The following is a 24,361-nucleotide window of genomic DNA, read 5'->3' on the forward strand; positions in this document are numbered from 1 at the left end:
GGCACACGGTGATGTTGGTGCTAAACTGCTGCCCTCAGTGGGGAAGGGGACACTCAGGGAGTCAGTGACATCTTGTGCTGCATTTCATAAGCAGTTCTGGCCCCAGGGAAATGCAACAGTATTTTTTTTCTCTGCTGTTTGGAGCACTTTGCTCCACAAAAAAAACCCCTCTGTTTCCTTCTTCCTCCCTACTCCCCACCCACATTTTTGGGTACTTTTAGTTCACATGTCCCCATGGCACACGGTACATTTAATTTTATAACTTCTTACCATGTCTGCAGCAGTAAAAGATGGCAGGGAACCACCTGATCTAGTTCTGCTTGCCACAGAGGTGAGAATGTGCCTGTAGTAACCTAGGTCCCATCCCAAGCTCTGCTGAATAGATGTTTCCAAGTATTTCACTGCTACACTTCAGCACTAGCATTTAAACACTTCAATGAGATGCTGCATTCGAGACTCTGCGTTTAAAGCAGCCCATGCAGTTAGCCCATAAATCGTGAGGTTTACTATATGTTTCAGCACAGTCATTATGACTAATAGGATACTAATGTTTTTCTATATAATTTTCATACAAATTTACAGATGCCCATCATCTGCAGCCTTACTGGGCAACCGGCCATGTTTGTGGAAGGCAAATTAGAGATCACAGCAAAATTTAGGCCTTAATTCTTCATGGTGATTGACTTCTGCTGGTGGTGGTGTCTGTGGTGCAGCTCAGCACCAGCTTGGTTCAAGTCTTACACTGCAGGTTGCTGCCTATGCAATGCACTAGGTGACTTTTTCAGTAATATGTGGCCACCAAGCCCACTTTAGGAGCGACTTTTATACTGCGCAGCTGCTGAATAAGATTTACAAGCATCAGAAAACCACTTCTATGTCAGCAGCAGAGAGTGGTGACACCACAGCACAAAATAGATGAAGAGGTGGGGGATAGTCGCACATTAGACACCTAACCCAGGCTCTCCTGAAGTGGTGTCTCCTTGCTGTTGAGTAATGCCTTTTGTAGTCTGACCGTTAAGTTCCCTGTATTGCAGTGAAATTAGATGATTGGCAGGGGGTGGGGGTGGGGGTGGAATACCCAGGTCTGTCTAGGTACTGACTGAATCTATTTACACCCTGTTTGGTGACAGAATTATTAAACAGCCTTCCTATTGCTGCAGTTGTGCTTTACTTTTTTTTTTTTTTGTCTCTTGCAGTGGGTCAAAACCTGCTTTCAGCAGCAGCAGCAGTTAAACTGAGCAGTTTCTCCCAGCTCACCAGAGTGCAGCATCCATATGCATGGATAAATTCCTTCTCTGTGGTTATTTATACTGTTAATAAATTAAACTGAAAAGTAGCACATGCCTCAACAAGCCATCTCTGGCATGAATTCACACAAGTACTTCAATAAAACAGCATCAACAAAAAAATCCAGAATAAAAATGTGACTATGTGGGTCACCTGTCCTTGTTTCAGAGAAGATGGTGCCACTTTACCAGACATAATAGTCACAGTAGGTTAGAAGCTACACCTGCATTGGAATTCACTAACTAAAAGAAAAACGATACAATATCAAAGGAAAGTCTCAGGTGATGTGAGAAGGTAGTCCTGAAGCTCAGGATCATCAGCCCAAATGGTGTTTAGCCCTTTTCTTGGCAGCTGATGGCAGTAATCAGAGAGAAGCAAAAGGCATTAACAATCAAAAGCTGAAAAAAAATCTTTGAGAACTGGGATGGGATGGGAAAAGGAACATGCAGCACTTAACCAAGTAAAGCATTTCAGTATGTTTCAGTATGTATCCAGCTTTAGTGGGATTATTTGTATGCCTGAAGTTAAACTGAGTCCTAAATGATGCATCAGCATTTTAGATAGTGCTTAGTATTTGCACATACACAGGTGAAGGATTTATTGCACTTTTTCCTTCCCCCCCCCCCCCCCCCCCCCCCCCCCCCCGAGTTGAAGATTTCTGGAAACTGCAAGAGTCTGTTGCTTTTTGTTTCCCCAGACACAGGGAAATGGGAAGGCACTGCTTGTTCCAACAACCCCATGGAGCTCCATGGGACTACAGGTGACTGGGTGATGACAGGATCCCATGGCATTATTAAACTCTGCAAAATGCTACAGTCTGAGGAAATACTTAACAAGAAAATACCAAAACACAGTCTTTTGAGTTGGCTATGGTCTGCTCAAAAGCTTGTTGGCATTCATAAATACGTTAGTTGTGTTGCTGAAGGACAAATAATGCCTTTAGTATCTTTATAAGGGTTATTCCCCACTTTGGTGGAATTCCAAATTTTATTCTGAGAAGATACGCAGTAAGAGCGTATTTCCAATACAGAGAGTTTGTCTTTAGATCCAAAAAGAAAGGTCTGCCAAGCCCACCCCTATTTAAAGACTGTAAATGAGAGACATCTGGAATAGGTTATTTAACAGGTATCCAGCCCTTCCCCTGGAAAAACTGCACACCCAGTCAGTTGATGTTTACTAGTATGGACCATCAGTCAACAGTAAAAGCAACAAAACCCCACAGTGAATATCTTCTGTAGAAGGCAAAACTTTTATTAAATGAACCAGATTTCACAAATTAACATTTGCGGCTGTCTGAGAGATGAGGAATCGTACGGCAGCTATAGGAGCAGTAGAGGAATACACAAATTTGTCCCAGATACTGTGGAAAGCCAGGCAGCTCTGTAACAATAATTACTTTCAACTCATCCTAATAATGAAAATCAGTTGCAGAGGATGTGCCTATTATTTGTTGCCCTGGAGTGCTCTAAAGGTCATTGCACCAAAAAGGTGAACCTACATCAGACAGAACTGCCATCAAGGTATCAATCTCTTCCATACCAAACAGCAAAAATCTCACTACTGTATCATTCGGTCAGGAAAAAAAAAAACAGTCATTTAATAACTATGCCAGACAGGTTGACTATCAAGGGGGTGTGGGGGTGTGTCATTTAAGAGCCTTTGTCACCTGGTTTCTTCTTGCTTGTTTTCTCTATCATCGTCTCCACAATCATTGCTGTTTCTTCGTACGTCTGAATTCTGTCATCTGAAAACTTCTCGATGGACTCTACCACCTCCACCTTCTCGTAGCTCATGGAGCCAGGCAAGCTTGCTTCCCTGAACAAAAGGCCCTGCTTATCTTCGCGCTCATACTCTGTCTCTCGAATGACTCCTGGTTCAGTTGGGGTTATCAGACCAGGGGAAGGAACTGTCTCAGGCTCAGAGATGTCCGGATACTTCGTGATTTGCTCGATTTTTCCTCTTGCCTTTTTTCCCCATTCAAGCACGACTTCTTTCTCTTCCTCTTTCTGTTTATCTAGGAGTTCAAACCCTTCCCTCCTTTCACAGATAGCCCCTTTCTCTTTTTCTGGTGGTTCAGCAGGTTCTGGCAGCTCTGGTATGGGCTCCACTTCACCACCATTCATCACCTTCCCGTTGCTGTTGGAAACTGTGATCCCTCCTGCAGGTGGGATGGAGGGGGCCAAGATGCAAGGTTCTTCATAGCCTTCCTCTCCTGTTACCAGCACATAACGCCCTTTGGGAGCAGCCTCGGGTTTAGCCTCTGGTCTCTTGTAGACTCTTATTTTCTCCCTCACAATGTTACACAATTTATCGAAGGCTTTACTTATCTGAGCTCCATCAGGTACATCCTCTGGGCCCATTTCTTTTTCATCAAGTTCTAACCCTTCCTGCCCAGGTTCACGTGCGACTGAACCTTCATGCCTAAACTCCATCTGATCTTGGTCAAAACCTTCCAGAGTTCTTGCGTAAGTTCTTTCAGGTGAGAGACCATCAGTTATGTCTTTAGACATCAACTCCTTTTTCCTGGCAATTTTCTTTGTCAGAGCTTTTTGTCTGGGCTTTACACTGGCAATGTCTTGCATGGCTTGGGTGATATCTAGGGAAAAATCAAAACAAAGCAAACAACAAACAGTGCTGAACACAGGTTGCTGCAAATGCCAGAGCTGCCTCTCACCCTCACTGCTGCAGGCAGAGAGCTGAATGCAGCAGCAAATGCGGGCACAGCTTCTGTCAGCATGGGCCCCCTCAGCCAAGTAGTCATTTTGCATCTGAGTTCACCACTGTGATACACAGTGTGAGGACAGGACAACTGTGTGTGTAAGAGAGGCAGCCGCACAAAACGTTCACCTATCAGGCCTGCATAAATGCTCAGCAGGAGTGTTCAGCACTGTTCACCACTGCTGCAGTCAGGCTCAGCACCTTTCTCCCCGGCATCGTGGCAGGGTTTGGCTCTCTTAACTAGGCAAGAAACCTCATTTCCCAAGGCAGAAACTGAAACCAGGTACCCAAACTTAGAAGCACAGCCTGACAGTAGGATTAGTGGAAATAGCTTATCTGGGTTTTACAACTCCTGCTAGGGTTTAGGGAGGAAAAAAAAAAGAGCCCCAAAACTTTCCCGCTGAATGCAGGGTTGCTGGGTGGCCTGACGGGAAAGGTGAGTGTCCTCACCAGCTCTTCCAGTGTGCCTGAAGATGGGCTCACCAGGGGGATGCCTCGCCTTTGTGTCCCGGGGGGGCTAACAGTGAGCCGGGCATCTCCCCACATGGCAATCTGGGGTACGGGCAGGTGCATGGAGGTGCATCGCATCACGGGAGAGCAGCGAGCGGCCGGCAGGCACAGAGCTAAGCAATCCCTCAGCCGTCGGCGCGGCACTGAGGAGCAACATTGTGGCATCACTCAAACACTGACGTTGAGGTCTAGGCCCGTGCAAAGGGAACCGCTGCCCACAGGCTGGGTTTCTGATCTCCTGGGCACTCAGTAGCCACAGACCCCATGACAGCTCAGCAGCAGCAGCAGGAGCGCAGTCAGGCTACTGATTTCCATGGCATGAACAGCTAGAGCAAAGGAGGCAGAGGTTGGTACTGGGAATGATGGGAACACAGGGACAGACAGATACTAATATGCTTTCCCCAAGACAGCTGTTTTGTCCCATGACACAAGTACATTAATGCACATGAAATGCTCTGCTTGCCTTGCAGGTAGGGAGCAGAGGTGTTAGCTCGAGACAGGCCGAATCCTCAGCTGGTATAAAACAGTGCTTTGCAGGACAGTAGTTATTTACAGCTGCCGAGCATTTGGCCTCGGGCATTATGGAACCATTTAATCTAAAACTGCTATGGTTCACAGAGCAGTTAGAAAAATTACAGCTGCAGTCCAAAAAAAAAAAAAACCACCTTCATTTGATGGTTCATCTCCATTCTCAGGGCAGTTTGTTGTTAGTAAAACCCCAATGAGACTTGGATTTAAGCTACCGTAACTCATCCCATATGTTAATACCTACAGCACCTTTCTATAAACCAGCTCCCCTCTTTGATAAGAGCAGCCTCACTAGTTTAATCCATTTCCAGGTTTACAAGCATCTAATTCTAACAAGCAGAGGCCATGGGATGTAAACAGACCCCAGAAAATCCTCTGACTGCCTGCAGTGCTCAACATGCCCTGATGCTCTTTGCACATGACTAAAGTGTGGACCAACGACTCACAAGTCAGCACAAAACCCCAGCTCTTGCCATAGTTTCAGGTGCCTTTTGATTTTGCTCTATTGATTGGCCTAAGTAGTAAATTGCAGAAATTAGCAAAGAAACTCTTTTGCTTGTGGTTTTGGCCTTTGACAGCTTGTCGCAAAGCCCACTAAGGTAAGCTGAAGTCACTGTATTTACTTAGCAAGCCTGGAGTCAGGCTGTCACAGCTGGTGTTGATATGGAAGACAAATGGAAAAACAGCTTAAATACAATGATGTTGCTCTTGACAGACACAAGAAGGCATGTTACAGGTTTACCTCTTCCCCTCGAAGCTTGAGGCTGGACAGGTCTATAGATCTGCGTGAAGAGTGTGACTGGCGTTCCTGCTATAGCAGAGTTTAACCTGTTGGAGAAGACTCGCATCAGTCAGATGTCTCACCCTCATTTCCATTAAGAGCAAGTGAAATTGCGCAGAATGAAGCATGGTGGTTAAAGAAATGTATTTCTCTGGGGTGAGGAGTCAAAGAGAGTGATGGCAGCCTGTCCGGGGAAAATCAACGCAGCCACAGCACCTTCAGAGGAGTTAGGCTGGTTTCAGCCAGCAGAAGAACTGGGATGCTTCATTAGGTAAAGTACACTAGTAATTAAAATCCATAGCAACAGGTTTGTAATTTAGCACAGCACTTCGAAAGGAAGGCAAGATTTTGGATGGGCAAACAAGTTAATCCCCACCTACCAGAAGACAGCAAGAAATGTACGTGCTAGCTGGTAAAATATGAAATTTGGTAGCCATTACAAAGTTACCAGTATATGTCCGACTTCAGAAGGGCAAGAAGAGAACCAAACAGTCTTCCTTGGAAAATATTTGACGAGTCAGTGGTATTAAGGGTTAAAAATTAAAACTGAGAGGCTGGCCTATATACAAACCAGTTACTATATCTGTGGCCTTTCCAGTCTGTTCTGCCAGAATTTGAGAGAATATTTTGGCCTGCAGGAAAATATACATGCTGTGTAGATATGCAAGAAGTGCACGTTTTGATTTCTGGTACTGAGAGTTACCCTGATCAGATACTACTAACCAGAACACAGTGTTCAAATGAGAGGCTGAAAACTGATCTGTTCCCCACATGTGAGATTTACTAATAGTGAGTGTCCTTCCCCTGCATCTTCTGGACAACCCAGAGCAGCGGTTTGGTGCTCAGGGCTCTGACCCTGCTGCATCTGCCTGTGCAGGCAGCACCACGCTGCTGTGAAAGCCTTGCTCCTTTTCTCATGTGAGGCTGATGGTTAACATTAGAGGGAGCCTGCGCTCCTCCATAAGTTTAAAACACAACCCAAATCCCTGCAGATTTCTTATATTCCACCCATTTTTCCCCCTTGCCTGAAGAATGAGTTTGCTGTGAAGAGTGCTTTGCTTTACAGGACATTTGCCCTGTCTGAGCCCTGCAAGACCAACCTGACCGTAACACCCCAGGAAGCTTCACTAACACCTGGGCAGTGGAGAGGGCATTCAAATTGCTTCCGTGTGCTCCTGACCTCTGTGCACTGACGCCAGAATAGTATATGGGAAGGAGACTTTATGGAAAGGAGAAGCTCAAAATGACTCTGACTCTTTCCTTGGCAGAGACCTGACTAGATTTTGCATCTATTTAGAGGCCTCTCTCTGGATATCTACCAGTGAAAGGTGTGAAACAGCCATAGCTTTGGGTGGGTCAAATGCCCCTAAAAATACATCTTTTCAAAGGACATCACTGGCCCCTTTGGGACAGTCCAGAAATCCAGGCTTACCGGCTGTCCTCGTTCTCAATGATACGTTTGTACCGTTCCAGCTCGTTCTCCAGAGACTGCTGGTAGATCACCAGTTGACGGCAGTCAGTCGTGTACTTCTCCAAGGTCCTCTCAGCCTCCTCGATCCCCTTCCTAAGGTTTTCAATCTGCTCATTGTAAAGCTGAATTTCATCGTCGTAACTCTCCTGGGTGTTTTTAATTGCTTGCTCCAGCATGGTTGTCTGGTAAACAAAATTGGTGGGTGAAAGAAGCAGCTCTGAAGCATAGAGCATCCCCATATTTCGAGGGTAATTAAAGGCAAGACATGTTTTATTATGATGTGTGAGGCTGCAATGGTGAAATGCAGCAGCAGTTTCAAAAACAATAACTCCCCCCCTCTCCCCGACCCCTTATTTTTCCCAAGGCTTCTGTTCCACAGTAAGCATGACAGAATCATCATGAACCAGGGGAACAGCTGTGTGATGGCTCCTTCTCCATGCACACATCGATGTCCTTGACAGAGCAAGCAGTGTCTTACGAGGAGAGCAAAAGTGCTTAACTGGGAAGACATGCCCAGGCAAAACCTGTTCTTCCTTCTCTGTGGTCCACAGACCAAGCACTGAAGGTTAAGGAAAGGTCTTTTCTTTTTTAAACAACAAACTTTCTTATTGAATTCACTTCCTTGTTTTTTTTACTTTAGCAATAAAAATAACTGCTGCGCAGTAAGGCTCGTCATCAACCAGGAGATGGCGGTAAGTGCCTTGCAAAAACATGGGGTAGCAGTTGTAGGTGGGATATTTGACGGTGTAGCTCTGCTCTCACTTTCTTCGGCTATTTTCAGCTATTTATTGTAGTTTCTTTATCACTTCCCCCCCCCCCCTTTTCAAACAGCTTTTAAAGAGATGAACTCACAAAAAGCTAATGGGGCAATAACTGACTAATGGATTCTTTAATAATTGATTTATTTCTATATGTTACAGGCAAGATTTTCAAAAACCTTTTAAGAGCCTAAATTTAAGAGCTAAGTCCCTTGAATTAGACTGGTTATACTGCAGTGTACGAGTGAGCACTTCCACAGGCCCCTTTAGTGTTTAGTGCTCACAAGGTGGGGTCAATAACCTCTTGGCAAACACAATTATCAGGTCCAGAAACAGGAAAGCAAAGGAGCTCAAGGACACAGGATCCAGCCTTCACTGTCACAAGCAACTATGTCATTGAACTCCACTCATAAAGTTAATTCACTCTTTTAATCGCAAGGCATGAGAATGAATGAATTAATAAACTCTTTCTAAATGGCACATGAAGATTTGATTCTGAAAGCAGCATGGTTAATTCCCCAAAGAGTGCCTCTCTGTTTGTCAGCAGAAGGCCGACTTGCTCCCCTTTTTTCAACATTGATTCATTATCTCACTTATCATGATATTGATTCTTGTCCTTCCCAGAGCGCAAGTGTCCTTTCCACCAGAGCATCAGACATGAGAAAGAGGCCAAGGAAAAGACCTAAGGGTAGCACTGTCCCCGAGTGCCCTGGTGAAAGAATTTAATGCTCAGGAAGTTACGAGCTGCTGCTGTGGCTGTCCAGAGGAGTCCAGAATCCCACCAAAAAGTGTTTTATGCCCGTATATCACCCTCCTCACCGTGGATGGAAAACTCAAGGCATATAGGAAGCTGTATTTGGGGGGCATAAGGTGGTCACTCTCCACCCTATCCATTAAGAAACCTTCAGCTGCATGGAGGTAGACCTGCCTTTGGCAATTATCCAGGTCTGGTTTCTATTCACTGTAGCTTTTAGCTGCTTCTCCATCTCCTGCTGCCCTCATCCCTGCACTGCACTCTAGCTTGATGACCTTAAAAAGAGCGAAGTTCATAAGCATCATGGTTCTGTTTACGGCTAGTGGTGGCAGTACCTCTGTCTGCAGTTTGTATTTCTGTGCCTGGAGCTGGCAGAGGATGCTCTTGTATTCCTCCAGCTGGCTCTGCAGAACAGGGATCCTCCTCTCTGCTATCAGTTTTTCCTGGTTGGAAGAAAACAATGTGTGTACAGGAAAGTATGTTTCACTTCTAAAAAGGAGCCAAAAGAAATTCTGCTACTGGAAATAAACTGTAAAGACAAACAGAAAATGACAGAAGAAATAAAAAGATGGGTATCAAACCTCAAGTAAACCTCTGTGGCATGGCTTTAAGAATAAAAGATGTCAGATGGCAGGACTGTAGAAGTACAGCTTATGCTGAAATCAGACCCTGTAGATACAGCTGTTCATATCTTCTTCCAACAAATAAACATTCTCAGCATAGCCACTCTTACTGTGGGGAATCACCAAGTTTTCATCTAGTCTGTAGCAATTTATTTGATTTGAAAATTTTCACCATATCTCACCCCTTCAGGACAGGATTTACTTTCTCTGTACATACTCATATATCCTGCCAGCTCCTCCTCAGATAGAAAGCACAGCTACCTAAACTATGTCCTGGTTTCGTTTGGGAGACAGCTAAACTATTTTTTTTTCCTTCTTAGTAGCTAGAAGAGTGCTGTGGTTTGGATTCGATACAGGATTTGATATGAGAAGAATGTTGATCATGCACAGATGTTTTTAGTTGTTGCTAAGAAATCAAGGACTTTTCAGCTTCCCACATCCTGCTAGTGTGTAGTTACACGAGAAGCTGAGAGGTAGCACAGCCAGAGCAACAGCCCCAAACTGGCCAATGGAATATTCCATATCACACAACATCATGCTCGGACAAGGGCTGATCAGGAAGTTCACTCTGGCTTCTGGGATTGTGGTTTCATGATTCTCTCTTCTCTGGGATCACTAGCTGGGAATGGGCTGGGCATTGGTCAGCAGGTGGCGAGCAATCACATTGTTCATTACTCATTTGTATTTTCTATTATTCCTATTATTGTTATAATTATTATTTTATTTTATTTCAATTATTAAATTGTTTTCATCTCAACCTACAAGTGTCCCTACCCCTCCAACCCTTTCTCCTCCATTCCATGGGGTTGGGGGATAGTGAGTGAGTGGCTGTGTGGTGTTTGGCTGCCAGCTGTGTTTAAACCATGACAAGCTACCTTGGAACTGGCTATTTTTGGGGCTAATACATAAGATGGAGTGCACTGACTAACAAAATCTTCCTCTGTTCAATTCAGTTTTCCAAAGTTACAGTTAGTTTTTTCTCCCGTATTCAGTATTCGATTCATAGATGTTATGATTTTCATCTAACCTTCGAGTGGGCGTCAGAGGATCTGGGATACTTTAGGACGAAACACAGTCTCTTCCTTACTTAGGGCGGCATGTATTTACCAACAGTAATACTTACCTCACATATGCCAGTGGTTATAGGGGACACACGAGGGGTTGTCTGGATGATCTGCTGCAAAACATTGACATAGGTCTGGATTTCCATAAGGTTCTGTGGTGAAGTAAAAAATATTTTAATCAGAAAATGCTGTAGCAAGGTGCTCCTTTCAATGTGCTCCACTTATGGGGCTTATTCCTATTTACTTCTTTAATTTACTTATTTCAGTATATCAAAGTTCAGTTTATGTTTGGACTTGGTCTTGGAATGTGGTTTTAGAGCTGCACGTGTGTTAAAAATTTCATCATGCTGAGGGTACATTACAGGCATTTGGCTGAGTGACAATATAGTTTGTAGTCAATTAAAAATTCTGTGATTTCTGATTTACAAGAAATTTTCAAAATGAGAACCACAAATACCTTTGCATGTGGTCCAAAAAAGTGAGCTTCTTCTTTCAAAAGCAGTAAAGATGGGACAGTGGCCTGATCCCAAGCCTCACAGCTCTCTCAGGAAGGAGAAGGGGGCTGTATGTGTTAAAGTCAGCTGCAGCATAATCATACAGCCACAGGCTTGTGTCTGATGATTAACTGTAGTGCTCTGGCCCAGAAAACTGGGTATCACCCTCTCATGAAATATCTTCTTAGCATGAAATACAAGATAGCTTGACAACCACGTTGGGTTGAAGCATGATAACAGGTCAACAAATTCAAGACATTGCCACAGATGTAGGCATTAGAGCCTGAGGGAGTCAATTTGGATGCTTGCAGCCATCCAGTTGTTGGGCTTGACCTCCACACCACAGCTGTTGCGCCCTCTGAAAATATATAGTTCTATATTTAATTTGCCACTGGAACAGATCATGGAGAAGGGCAAGGCTTCCCACATGTCTCTAGGAGGGAGAGCTAAAGAAGATGGCAAATTCAGCCAGTTACCTTCTTATATCTGTCCTTAGTGGCATTAATGTCATCCTGCAGGAACTGGGACTCAATCTGCAGCTCCAGGTTGCACAGCAGTGCTTCATCAGCTTCCTGCAATGCAGAGACACAGGGCAGTCAGTACATACGGCTGGAGTACCAAAACCACAGCAGCCACTTGGCCCTAACATGAGTTGCTGTACAGGCATAACAGCCTGTGTGGAGAATTAAAGTCTACCTGGAGAAAAAAAAAGTATTAAGAAACCAACAAACAACAGGCACCTTATTCATTGTGTTCTCCCATTGTACACGGTGCTTTTGTGCACAAATATAATTTATGATACAGTTTGGCACTGGCACTGTCAAAATATGTTTACCGTATGCTTTATGAATGCTGGGAGCCAAGTAATAGATGCAATGAAATACCAGTCTTTGACGCTAAAAGCTTGCAGTGGTGCATGAATCTTAAACAGATGACATCAACAGACTAAGGCATTGATTTCTCTAGTGTTTATGACAGGACTTGAGGTATCCTGATGCCTTTTAATATTCCCAGTAAAGAAGCTCTTATAAAAAAAACCCAGGATGGTCCAAAGTATTTTCACTCCTTTTGGTGTGTTCTCAAATATCACAAATGTTTGTCAATTTGCAGCCATTTCTGGAAATAAAAATGACAGATGAGCAAGTCCAGAAAAGATCACCTTGCTGCAGAAGTTTCTAATACACTGAGATTTGTGAGGATGAAAGTTCATAATGTCCAATTAATTCAGAGGACAAGGTGTATGACTAGCAATCATGATTTCAAAGTACATAGATATGAGTGGCACTAGTATTTAAATCCAGTGAAATCTTCATTTCTGTAAAAAAGGTCTAATTTAGATTTTTCCTGTGTTATGTTATTTAACACAAGCCCTTGACTATAGAAAAATTTCCATATAACTTGGCAATATATTTTACAAACACAAGTGTGAAGGGAACTGCTTTATATTTCTACTTAACGCATGCCTTCTTGGTTAGGTTTATCACAAACTAATACTGTAAAGTATCTCTTTTGAGAAAGTATCTTGAAAGTTATCAATTGAATCTTCCTTGCAGGTCTACAAAACTTGTCAGTTCTTCCACCAGTTTGCAGCTTGCCTCAAGAAAATCTTGATCTCTGCATTTAACTCATAGTGTAAGAAGAAAAAAAGATTTAAATGTGTCCCTTTAAAAATTACCTACATGCCATTACCAGCTGTAAAAATGTCTCGGTGAGTTGCAAATAAACCACTGAAATCTACGGGTGCAGCATATGACTGGTAGAAAGGGATTTTAATTTTTGCATGTGTAGAGCATGCGCTATTCCAAAAATGTGTAGATGTTAGCTGCCTCATTATGTGGCTGAGCCTCCCAGCCAGAGACCTCTCCAGCAGTCTCTCTGCTTTGTGAGACAGCGGCTGATTCAGACACATCCAGACCAGCACATTCGGAGCCGGTCATCAGGAATGCACGCTGCTTTTCTGCACTCCTCTGCCTTCCTATTGAGAGGAAGATCAGCAGGACAATGGCCATGGTGGGAGGTTTGACAGGGAGCCAAAAAAAGCCCCCCAGGCTCCTAGATAATACCGATAAGCAAATATTTCTGCATGTAATAGGCAAAAGCAGCATTTGGCTTTCCAAATATTCCTTCAAAGGGGAAAAAATACTTTTGCTTTTATTCCCTGCTTTCAAATGGACCAACTTCACGGATGATGCTGTATATCAGAGCAGTGCAGTGCCTACATGTTTTCTTCTGAACTTTGCAGTGTTTGCTCTTTGCTCAACTTCTGACACAACATTCTGCTTTAGGTGCTGATTCCAGTACGTTGATCCGTGTGCTGAGGCAGAATTTTCATTTACCATGGAAGAGAAATCCCTCAGACCTCTCCAGAACCAGTGTTTGCTGATTTTCCAAATTGATTCTCCATCTGTCAGAAAAGGCATGAGTTTACATCTGCACATGCAAGTTCCAGACTACATCTTGGGCACTGCACAGAAAAACAGCTGTGTTCTCTCCAGCATTTGTTGCCCCAATCCAAACACCTGCTACAACACGGACATCCAGACACAGCCTGGGATAAAAACACACCCCTGTGGCTCAAGATCTTGTCAGCTGTGCCTGGGGTTGTCGGATCTATTCACTTTTCCTTAGCCACAGATTGGCTGAGAGGAACCGTGAAGATGGACCCTCCTGTTCCAGTTACTCCTTACAAAATATTGACCTCCACAAATATTTTTCAAGGGCTTTCAGGGTGTCCAAGAGCCCTGTCAGCACACTGGAAAACAGCACTGATGCAGGATATCTACAGCTCATTGGAGATAGAAATGCTAAAACTAACTTTTTTTTTTTTTTTTTTAAATATAAAACATGCATATCATTGATGTGACAGTGCTCAAGAAGAACAGCTCCTGCCATTTGTAGTGGGGAAATTAAAACATCTCAGTTTAATCCACCCGTAATTGATTCCCAATATAGATGAAGGATAAGCTGTGAAAAATACAACTGGGGAAAGATATCATAAAACTTTCTTCACTCAGGTGAAAGCTAGTAGCAAGAGAGGATGAATCAGGCTTTCTCAGCTTTACAGACCTGGTTTGGAAACTTCCTAAATATGTCAGTAAACTGTTATCTTTTCTCTGAGCCTTATTATTAGTATTACTATTACCATTTCTCTTCCCATGGTATTAGTTCAGCAAAGTGCAGCTCGATATAAACATCCCTCTTGTTTCACGGTGAAAGGAACAAATCAGGGTGTTTTGTGGCTTCTCTCTTACTTGGAAACCTAATGGGAAGCTGAGGTAGGGCTGACCATATCCTGCAAGGGACCGAGGAGCTTTGAGACACACCAGACTTCAAGACTTGGACACAAATCAGCATTTTCTCATGCCATGATATCAGTACTAAACATACCTTAATAAAATAGCTGTTTTTAAAAAAAGGAAGGGAAGAAGGTTCAGCTCTGGGGCCCCCACTGTAAGAAAGACATGGACCTGCTCAAGCAGGTCCAGAGGAGGCCACAAAAATGATTGGGGGGCTGGAGCACCTACCCTGTGAGGACAGGGTGAGAGAGTTGGGGGTGTTCAGCCTGGAGAAGAGAAGGCTCCGGGGGGACCTTACAGAGAGGGACTCTTTATCAGGGAGTGTAGGGATAGGACAAGGGGTTATGGCTTTAAACTGAAAGAGGGAAGGTTTGGATTAGATATTGGGATGAAATTCTTCCCTGTGAGGGTGGTAAGGCCCTGGCACAGGTTGCCCAGAGAAGCTGTGGCTGCCCCCTCCCTGGCAGGGTTCAAGGCCAGGTTGGACGGGGCTTTGGGCAACCTGGGCTAGTGGAAGGTGTCCCTGCCCATGGCAGGGGGGTTGGAACTGGGTGATCTTTGAGGTCCCATCCAACTCAAACCATTCTGTGATTCTATGATTCTATAAGGTATTTAGCAACAAACACGTTTTCTCTGGTCATATTTCGGACTCTCAGATACGTGTATTGGCTGCACTGTATGACTAATAAATGGGCTTTTCCTACCTCTGTGTGTAGACTCTAATTTGCTCAGAGAGAAATTGTCTTCCTAATAAAAAAAATAAAAATAAAAATAGTGTTAAAAGAGTTATTAAATACACCTAAACATGTGTCAGGTCTTCAGCAAGGGTGAATTTGCGAAGTTCATATTGGACGTGGAAGAAGCACCATGTATGCCAACTCTACATCCCAAAATGAATGCAGGAGCCGTTTGCTGAAGCACTAAAAGGACTGTTACGCAGTAGGTCCTCCTAGTCCTTGGTCTTACTGAAAAAATAATGAAGTCCCGAGCACAGCTAAGGCTGTGGGGTGCAGATGGCATGTGCTACATGACCCAAATCAGCAGGACTGTAAAGAGCACAGGGTGCTACACAGCACACAGGCACATGCTGCAGCTCAGCTGTTTGCACAAGGCTTAGGGAGGGGGATGGAGGGGAAGGCGAACTTTTCATCAGTGTGTAATGAGAAGAAATGTCTTGCTCTGACATTTTATCTTCCCACTGCTTCTTCAAAGCAGCCTGATGTAGTAAATAAAACCAAAGGAAAAAATTATAAAGACCTTTCCTTTTCTATTTTCCAGGCTTACCTTATTAAGGCGTTCAAGGGTTTCTTTTAGTCTCTGCTGATATTCACGTTCATTTCTATACCTGTAAATAGAACAAAGGAGATGGAGTTCAATGGTTCATCCTTCTGCAAACTGCATTTTCATCTGCACTATCATGCGCAATATGTGCTTCACACTAAAGCAGAATACAAATCTTGAACGGCCCCAAAAGATTTATTTATGCATTAGCATTAATTTTTTTTTTAGTCCCAGATGCTGAGAGTAGTTCTAGAATTGACTAACTTCTTGTCCTCAACTTACGTAGCAGAAGACAATGGAATGCCACATATTTGGTATCACTTTTTCACAGAAAGCCCAAGAATAGATAATTTACAATAAAAGTATATACAATTGGCACTACAGCGATAGTCATTCATCAGTTGTTACTATGTGAGCATTTGTTACACTGGCACGTTAGCATGTAATTACATTGTACTCAGTTTTCTGTTCTACCTGATGTTGTTCAGTAAGCATTTTCATGACATGACAGATGCATTAAATACAAACGTTGCAATTTCACATATTGACTGTGTGTGAATAATATTGTATTAGGATGCTTTGTGATTAGTATCAAGCTTTGTGTCCTCTTTAACAGCAATTCATATTTTATCGTGGTCAGAATCACATCTGAGTCTTAGTAAGGACTGCATTTAGCCAACTATTCTTCTGCATTTATAAAATGTCCACAATTCATAATGTGCATGTTTCTGTACTGAGTGAACAATGTATATATATATTGTGTTTATCTTTGATTTGAGGAAGTGGCACATTTTCTTTAAGAATTACAGCTCTGTATGTCAGATAGAATTATCTTCTAGAAAACCCTTTTATCTGCAGAGTACAAAACTTCCTAATTGCTGATTATTGCTGCTTATTCCTTTCCCTAGATAAACTACATATAAAATGTTTAATAGGAGATATGCTTTATCTCCTTTAAAAAACAAAACAAAACAAAACAAACAGCCAGAAAGACCTTATAGTACAAGGCAATAAGACTTTGCCATCAGTACTGAACAAGTGGCTCATCAAACTCTATCTGCTGCCAGTGCCAAAGTACATAAATACAGTCTATTCCTATTTATCACCTTGCTTTCCCTAAAATAATAGTGATACAGAGCTATAAAAAGCTCTCTTCCTTACTTGCTACAAAAAATACTCATGGTCAGTGACAAGTCAACTCTGATGGTGAATGTCCTCCATTTGCAGTACAAGCAATGGACATCAACACTGGCTAAAATTCAGAATTGAACAGAAGCCCTTGTCTGTCTTCTGAAATCATCAATTCAGCCCAGATATGCTGGTGGCATCTAAGGCACTTGCTTCAGTCAACAGGGAACTTGTCAGTTCCTAGACTTGATCAGGGATCAAGTATAATGGTTGTGTCAACCTTGCTTCTTTTTATCTCCTGAAGGATGAACAGCCAATGTTATTCTCATCTCTTTCAATATGTCTTGGAAAGCTGAAAGGATGGGGTAACTCATGAACTGATCAGGACCACAAAGGAAGATCTCAGCAGAATAAAGAAATTAACTCAACTTGGTGCTCTGGTTCCCCAGTTTTTCCTCCTTCTGAAATCCCATATTAGCAGGGTTGGTCACTGGTCTGTTTTCAACTCTTACCATGAACAGGAAAGAAACAAGTGAAAATTAGGGGGTTTTATTTCATTGTCACTCCTTCAAATGGCTGGGCTTCCTCAACTGAAGTGCTATTTTCTGACAAAACTAAACCGTCTTTTTGCCAAATTGTATCAACACAGGGTTCACTTCCACAGACACAACCAAGAATATTCAGATAAGCGACATTGCCTTTGTTTCAGTTGTTTATTAAGCAGCTCACCTCCAATCAATTTTCTATCTATCTTATAAAATTTTTGTGTGCAGTTGACAATAAACACCTTAACTTAGATACTTCCTGACAACTGAGCAAGGATGAAGCAGATTGTGGCAGCTTGTGAAAATGAAATATACAGCTACAAATAAAAGGCTGGATTTACACTCCTAGTAATATACAACCATCCAATACAGTCAGGGTCTAAACCTCAGCCCTAAGGTCATTCCACCTGCTCAAACCTGTCTAGTTACTAGGTCCTCACTCAAAAATTCTTTCAATGACTGTAGTATTCAGCTACATTTTCCTGCACTCTCAAATAACCCAAATACCTGCTGTGTCACACAGCCATAAATCCACCTGGCAGGCTTGAGAGAGATAATATTGTGTGATTATCCTTTGAAGGAGGATTGTTTTTAAGTGATGTTCAATCTCCTCCAGAAGCTCAGTGCAAAAGGGCTAAAGACCTCTTAAAATGCTTCAGAGACCTCATGGTGCCTCTGTGCCTGCTGAAATGTATCTATGTAAGTGCTGTGGCTGACAAATTGCAGCCCTGTTTTGCTTCAAATCTGATTTCATTGTTCAAGTAATTAGCTGGACATGTTGGAAAAAGGTCAAGCTTTTCTTAGGTGGTTGCTGGTCAGCCTTTCCTGGACCTTAAGAGCCATGAGGTTCATTTGCTTTATTTTAAAAAAAAAACCAACCCACTTCATATGTAGTCAAGTAGCTTTAGGGGTGCAAACAAACCTTTTGGGAGTATTTAGAAGAAAAGGAGTATTAATTTGTTTTTGCACAAGGAAAAAGAAATGGAGTCAAGGGTGCTGCCAGGCTCGAACAAAGGCAGATAAGAGCTTTAAAGGTTCCCATCACTCACTTCTCTTAGGTTAGCAGCTCTCAGTTGGGGAACTAGCAGATTTAGAGATATTTGTTCAGGCCCTTCAGCCTCCCTACAGCTCGGGGCATTGGTCTGGTGAGAGCACTGGGCATGCAGGAGGGAAACCTACTGCTGGGCTCCTTTCTCCTCCTGGGGGGATGGCTCCAGCAGCATTGTAAATCTCTTTTCCCACCCCCAGCTGACAGACAAGCTGTGCTTGCTCTTAAAAGATGAGGCCAAGGCAAGGCCCTTTTTTTTCAGACCCTGACTCTGCTGCAGTGCAAGGGCTGGCTGTCCTCCATAGAGAAAACAGTCACAATACATCCTCATGATGCTCAATGGCCAGATACTCAATTTGGTGTCAAGCGTGTGCCTTTAATAGAAAGAGAAATGCTGCCTTTCTGTTGAATCCTGCTGAACTCTTCCAGCAATATATGAAGCCTCCTGGCTTGCTGCAAGCTGAGGTTAAACTTTTCTACTACTTTTGTCCTTTTCATTTTCCCTGAGGCACTTTGCTAGCCTCTTCTCAGTAGAGACAGCAGTAATGTGGATGCCAAAGAGAGGACAAACTGCAAAATGCTGGTCCTACAAGGATGATGGACAGGCCAATAATGCTTGTGTTTTATGCCCTGAAAGCTAGGATGAACCCCGTGAGGGCCGTGCTCTGCTGATTTATGAACAGATTCCTACCTGTGTTATCAAGAAGCTCCTATTGAGCAGCTGACAGCCACGGGGCAAGAGTTTGGCAGTCTGAGGAGGGATTGGAGAGCAGGCAGGACCTTCTCATCAGCAGCTGCAGCACAACAAAGCTCTCCCTACCACCAGAGAAGCAGAGACAACCCCTGCAGACAGAGCTTGAAGACGGCTTTGCTGCTCAAGTCCCTGCTGCTCCCCATACCCCAGCTATCATGTTTTCTTACTTGTTTTATTGTTTCCTCTCACAGGTGCAGTGTCTCCAGTGGCCCCAAAGGGTGTTAGCTCATCAGAGCATCACCACACAGCACAGCTTGGAGAACGCAGTGCCAATTTCCATGTCTAGTGACATCCAGGGAATCATATTGCATGCAAAGCCCACAAACTTAGCAGTGAATGAATTTTAAATGAAACAATCAATTAGCAAGACTTTTAATTTCTGAAGATAATTAATCCTGTTCAGTCAAGGGCACTAAAATCTGAGTTTCAGCATCTTTCCTAATATCATGGAGAGAGAAATACAGTCCTTTCCCACAGCCAGATGCAACACTGCTAAAATAATGATGCTCAATAAAATTAGCATAATTAGTCTTTTTATGAGATGTATCTAAACAATTCCTTGTGATGTCTTTTTTGCAGCTTCAAGAGAAAGAATTCTCCACTGGTACAGAGTTTGAATTATTCATGTTAATGTGAAAAGCTATGAATGTGACTACAGAGGATTTAAAATAGATTTTAATGTAAGATCTACTTTTCAATGGTTCACACACATTTAACTGTACAGACACAGTAGACCCAGGCTCTACTGTGTTTAAATGTAGCTTTAAAAGGTCTATTTATATAAATGTAGCTTTAAAAGGTTTACTTATAGATATAAATCTATTTCTCAAATTGTGAATGTGAGTAAAAGAATGGGTCGTAAGAGCTAAAATTCTTTGCATTAGTGCAGGACATAGACATTTGTCAATTAGTTGGTAGACAATGCTCCACTCTGAGAGATTTTATTAATCCTAGTGTGCCAAAACTAGATGCTTTATGTTTCAAAATGAAGCAAGAAACCCGCACTGCCAGCTGCTGGCTGAGCACAGACCCAAGTAGGAGAGCAGGTCTGCAGCACAGGAATGCTTCTGGTTTCAGTAGCATGGCAAGAGGCCCTAACACAGCACAGAAGATTATTCCTCCCACATGTTGTTCAAAGACCTTTATTTATAAGTTTAAGTAGCTGAAATCATAGCCAGCAGGATGGCTTTGAGCTAGAAACAGGGTGAGAAGGCAGTGCACACAGTGTCAGAGCACTGGACTTGTTTTAATTCCTGCAACTCCAAACCCAGGCAATGTGTTTTTGACTCTGAAGAAACTTCCCTGTCTGTCTTCAGGTCAAATTCAGCAGCTCCCAAGAGAAAAACAATAAACCCAAAATTCTCTTCTTGATGTAAACTGGAGGGAATTTGGTTAAAAAGCAGCTGCTGCCCTTCCACTGTAATGGCCGTTATGTGCCTTTAATTTTTAAATTGCAACGTTGTTGGCTTGGATATAGTCAAAGTTTACTTTTTATTTTTGTTTACAGCTGCTGAGTGAACATTCCAGGACTGTATGACAAGGCACCACCCATGTTTTCTAAGTCATCTCTAACTACCCCTGTAACAGGTCCTAAATCTCACTTTCAAAAAGCACAGCCCCCTTCTCTGGGGGATTCTCCCCCAGGATTTTCAACGTCCAGTATTCCTCCCCACCTATTTACAGCCTGCATAAAGCAACTGTAATAAAAAGGAAATTTTCTTTGTGTCAGATCACTAATCCTGCTGCTGGGGAACTATACAGGCATTTAATCCACAAACTGCTCAGGTGGATGCAGGAATCCATTAAAAGGTAGCCAGGACAAACTAATTTTTTCTGTTGTTTTTTCTATTCTTTCTCTGGCCAGTTTTTCTTGCAAGCTGTTGAAATCAGAGATGGAGTTGTGTGTTTCAGTGCACTGACTGTCTGTCTGAAATACTCCAAACAAAGATAACACATTTTTGCCCAGCTATATCATAGCACTGCATGTTTCTATACAGTTTGCACATATTTTTAACTAATATGCAGCTAGACATTTAAGTACCAAGTTTAGTCAAAATCTCATGGACAACCTGTAATAAAAATGTATGAACAAATATCAGAGCCAACAGATAAATTATAGCTTTGGCTCATAGCTGAATTTCCTGCTCATAAATATTGGAATACAAAACTGCATAATCAGGTGCTTATTACTCACTGGCACTGAGTCAGGGCACCATGGACATCTGACCATTTCCAGCATTAAGCCTCAGTGCACCTGGATGGGCTATTTTCTGCTCTCAGATGAGGAAGGGAGATCAGGGCTTGGCATTTCTACAACTGTGCTGTAGCTCACAGCCTCTGTGGGCTGTTTGCCAGGCAGTCCGCTGAACTGTTGAAGACGTTATTTTTTAATTTTTAATTTTTAAATTTTTTTTTTAGTTGGCTCATTTTCTTGATTCAAATCTCAGCGTGGCCCCAAGAATAGCTGCAGCAGCACAGCAGATCAGGCAGTGTGCACCAAGGAGTGTGCAGGGCTGGGGAGGACAGGATGAGAGTGCAATTAGGACTGTACCACTGCTGATGGCAATACATCATCAGACCATGGCCTAAAGACACAGATGGCCTTAACGTCAATTATTGTGCATCTGTTTTCTGGCTCTTTCCAGATGAAAAATGATTGCAGACGGAAAAGGAAAACATTAGCAGTCTAGCATTAAGCATTAGTAAGTCTTACACTTACTAGTCCAGAGGAAGGGAAAATCAGTAGAGGATCAAATGGAAAAATCATGTAATTTGGGCAAGGTCAGACAAAAAGTCTGTGACGCAGACAAGGGATGAAGTCTTCAGGGACTCATATTTTTGCAGTAGCAAGACAGTGCTCCAGATGATTCACCTTCTGCCTTATTAAAAATGCTTCTGGTGAGTGTGGTGAGCATTGCCTGGGAGTGGCTGCACTTCTACCAAGACTGCATTTGTTGAAAATATTTCACTTTCTTCTTCCCATCGCTGTCACTAAGAAGTGTTTCTGAGCTAAAGCATGTTATATGGAGTTCACCCCTCACCCTCTGGGGGGGAAGGGGATGAAAAGCTCCTCTTTAGCCTCCAGTTGCCAAATATTCCTGGGTGAACTAGCCAAGTAGTTGTTTAGGAGGAGAGAAACATGACCCATAAGTAACAGGAAGCCAAGTCCCTCCTCTCCTGTGAGCAGTCCTTTTGTGAGCAACACTCACCAAGTCTAATTGTGTAATTAATTAAGCAACATGGCCAACACTGCCTGTTGCTGAAGGGAAGGGACCACACGTGTCTGGAGGCAGCTGTATGCCTCAGCCCTCAAGACTCCTGCTCTTTGATTTACGGTGTCACTGAAGTTAAAGAGAGGGGAACCCTGTTCTTCCAGCTATTGCTTTAGTAGCACGAGATGGAAATAGAGGGATGAAAGGAAGATGAGGGGCGTAATTAGGCAAATTTCACATACCAAGAAAAAATTCTTTTCACCTCACATCTGAAGTGGCTGGCACAGACTGGCCCAGGTGCCTCCCAACGCCTGCAAATAAGAGTTTCTCAGAGATGTCCCATGCATTTCAGGGGATGTTTGGGGTCGTGTAACTTTGTGCTGCTCAGACACAAGACTTTCTTCAAACAGTTTGGTTTTTAATTGGGTTATTCCCTCTTTGCAGCTCAGACCATAATCCTCCTAAAGCTAACAACAACAGCAAGTGATGTGTGCCATGATGAGGACCTGCTGCCATGAAAGGCAGAGGGCAACTGCCCGTCTAGTAGCAGTGAGACAATGAAATGTAGAGCTGGAGCTCCCCAAGTCCTGGCACCTTGCTTTTCACCGTGGGCTTACATGCCATCCTTGGCTACAATCTGATAACAGATGGAGAGGCATCGCTTGTGCACAAGAAGCAGCTGGTGACACCAAACCCATCCTTACTACAAAGATCAACTATGGAAACGATACCACCTATCTTCCTCCGTTCGCAAGCCTTACTTGTTGCGGTACTCATCGAGTGTGCGCTGGCAGTCCTTCTCCTCCCGTTCCAGCTTGGCTCGGTCGGACGCCAGCTCGCGCATTCGCTGGCGGTTGAACTCAATCTGCCCAGCAAAGGCTTCGTCCAAGCCCACCAGCTCGTCCATGCGCTGGAAGGTCTCTAGCTGCTTGCGCAGGATGGCGTTGCGCTGCTCCAGCACACGCGCCCGGTTGATGTAGCTGGTGAATCGCTCATTGAGCTCCTGCAGGTTCTCCAGGCCCCGGGCTTGGGCCAAACTGTCGAATTCAGGGGATCCTCGCAGCTCATCGTAGGCGTCTGACCGCTCGTACTTCTCCTTGCGTACCTCGCGGAGGAAGCTGCTTCTGTACATGGCTGCGGGTGGGCTGTGAGGTGCCGGGGTCCCCTCTTGCGTGCCTGCCTGTCTCTCCAGTTTGGATCTGAATTATGTCTGGGAGGTTTGGGGAGGAAGAACTGAACATAATCACCCCCCCAGATGATTAGGACTTGTCTCCAGGGTGGTTTGTGGCACTAAAGGCATCAACTGCAGCAGAGAACTAAATAAATCCCAATGGCCCCGCCTTAGGGCTGCCTGTCCAGGCGTCAGCAATTCAGAGGAGCAGCGGGTACGGGGGGGGGAGAGAGGCTTTTCTTTTCGAGTGTTGCAATTGTGTAGGGCCAGAATAAAAGAGAGCAATGTCCAGCTTTTGCTCGGTGGATTAAAGCGTTATCCACAGACAACAAAATGAGTACTTTGCAGTTTCAAAGGCTGAGCTCAAAGCCTTTCGTGGCTGTGCTAGGGGGAGAGCTTTGTCCCATGGTGTTGTCCCCCGGGCTGTGCACAGAGGCCTTCTGCTGAGCCAGGGTTTCGATGTGAACGGATGGCACAGCTTGATTTTTGTTATTTGACAGCTTTGTGATCTTTTAGGATGATGGGATGGCGTATAAAAGTCAATGTGATTCCTGCTCCAAGTACAAGATTTGGCCATGCAGTTCTCACTTCATGCTTCTTCATGTCAGCCTTCTCTGCAGGTTATTTCTACCTCACATGAGAGGCACCAAAGCACCAGTGGTTCTAAAAGCCCTGTTAGAAGGCCAGTTTCCTTAGGGGTAGCTAAATGCCATGTCCTCTCATGACTTGGTGGACATATCATATTATCCCATGGAGAGCCATCATCCATCCTTCCTTCCTTCCTTCCTTCCTTCCTTCCTTCCTTCCTTCCTTCCTTCCTTCCTTCCTTCCTTCCTTCCTTCCTTCCCCTTCACTTCCACCATAAGAAAAAGATTTTGTAAAGGGAAAGACTGGAAAAAAAAGTACTAGAGGACTTTCGCTTCCAGAGAAACTAAAGC

The 24,361-nt window shown here is 43.6% G+C and overlaps 1 protein-coding gene across 1 annotated transcript; it reads right to left on the minus strand.

Moving 5' to 3' along the window:
- Nucleotides 1–2,717: 2,717 nt before the first annotated feature.
- On the minus strand, nucleotides 2,718–23,451 carry BFSP1 (beaded filament structural protein 1). Its single transcript, XM_074927121.1, has 8 exons — nucleotides 23,014–23,451; nucleotides 15,569–15,629; nucleotides 11,465–11,560; nucleotides 10,554–10,646; nucleotides 9,143–9,250; nucleotides 7,257–7,477; nucleotides 5,786–5,871; nucleotides 2,718–3,883 (listed from the first exon to the last, which is right to left on the minus strand). The coding sequence occupies exons 1-8, from the start codon at nucleotides 23,382–23,384 to the stop codon at nucleotides 2,937–2,939; spliced, it is 1,983 nt and encodes a 660-aa protein (XP_074783222.1). The 5' UTR covers nucleotides 23,385–23,451; the 3' UTR covers nucleotides 2,718–2,936.
- Between the last annotated feature and the right edge of the window lie 910 nt (nucleotides 23,452–24,361).

Source organism: Athene noctua, chromosome 1 (genome assembly GCF_965140245.1).
Source record: "Athene noctua chromosome 1, bAthNoc1.hap1.1, whole genome shotgun sequence".
Lineage (NCBI taxonomy): Eukaryota > Metazoa > Chordata > Aves > Strigiformes > Strigidae > Athene > Athene noctua.

Excerpts from the sequence above, each read along its gene's own strand:
- BFSP1 (XM_074927121.1), bottom strand. The coding sequence starts at position 23,384 with ATGTACAGAAGCAGCTTCCTCCGCGAGGTACGCAAGGAGAAGTACGAG. Across the intron at positions 10,647-11,464 it reads CTAAGGACAGATATAAGAAG|AACCTTATGGAAATCCAGAC; the intron begins GTAACTGGCTGA and ends ACTTCACCACAG. Across the intron at positions 9,251-10,553 it reads TAACCACTGGCATATGTGAG|GAAAAACTGATAGCAGAGAG; the intron begins GTAAGTATTACT and ends TCTTCCAACCAG.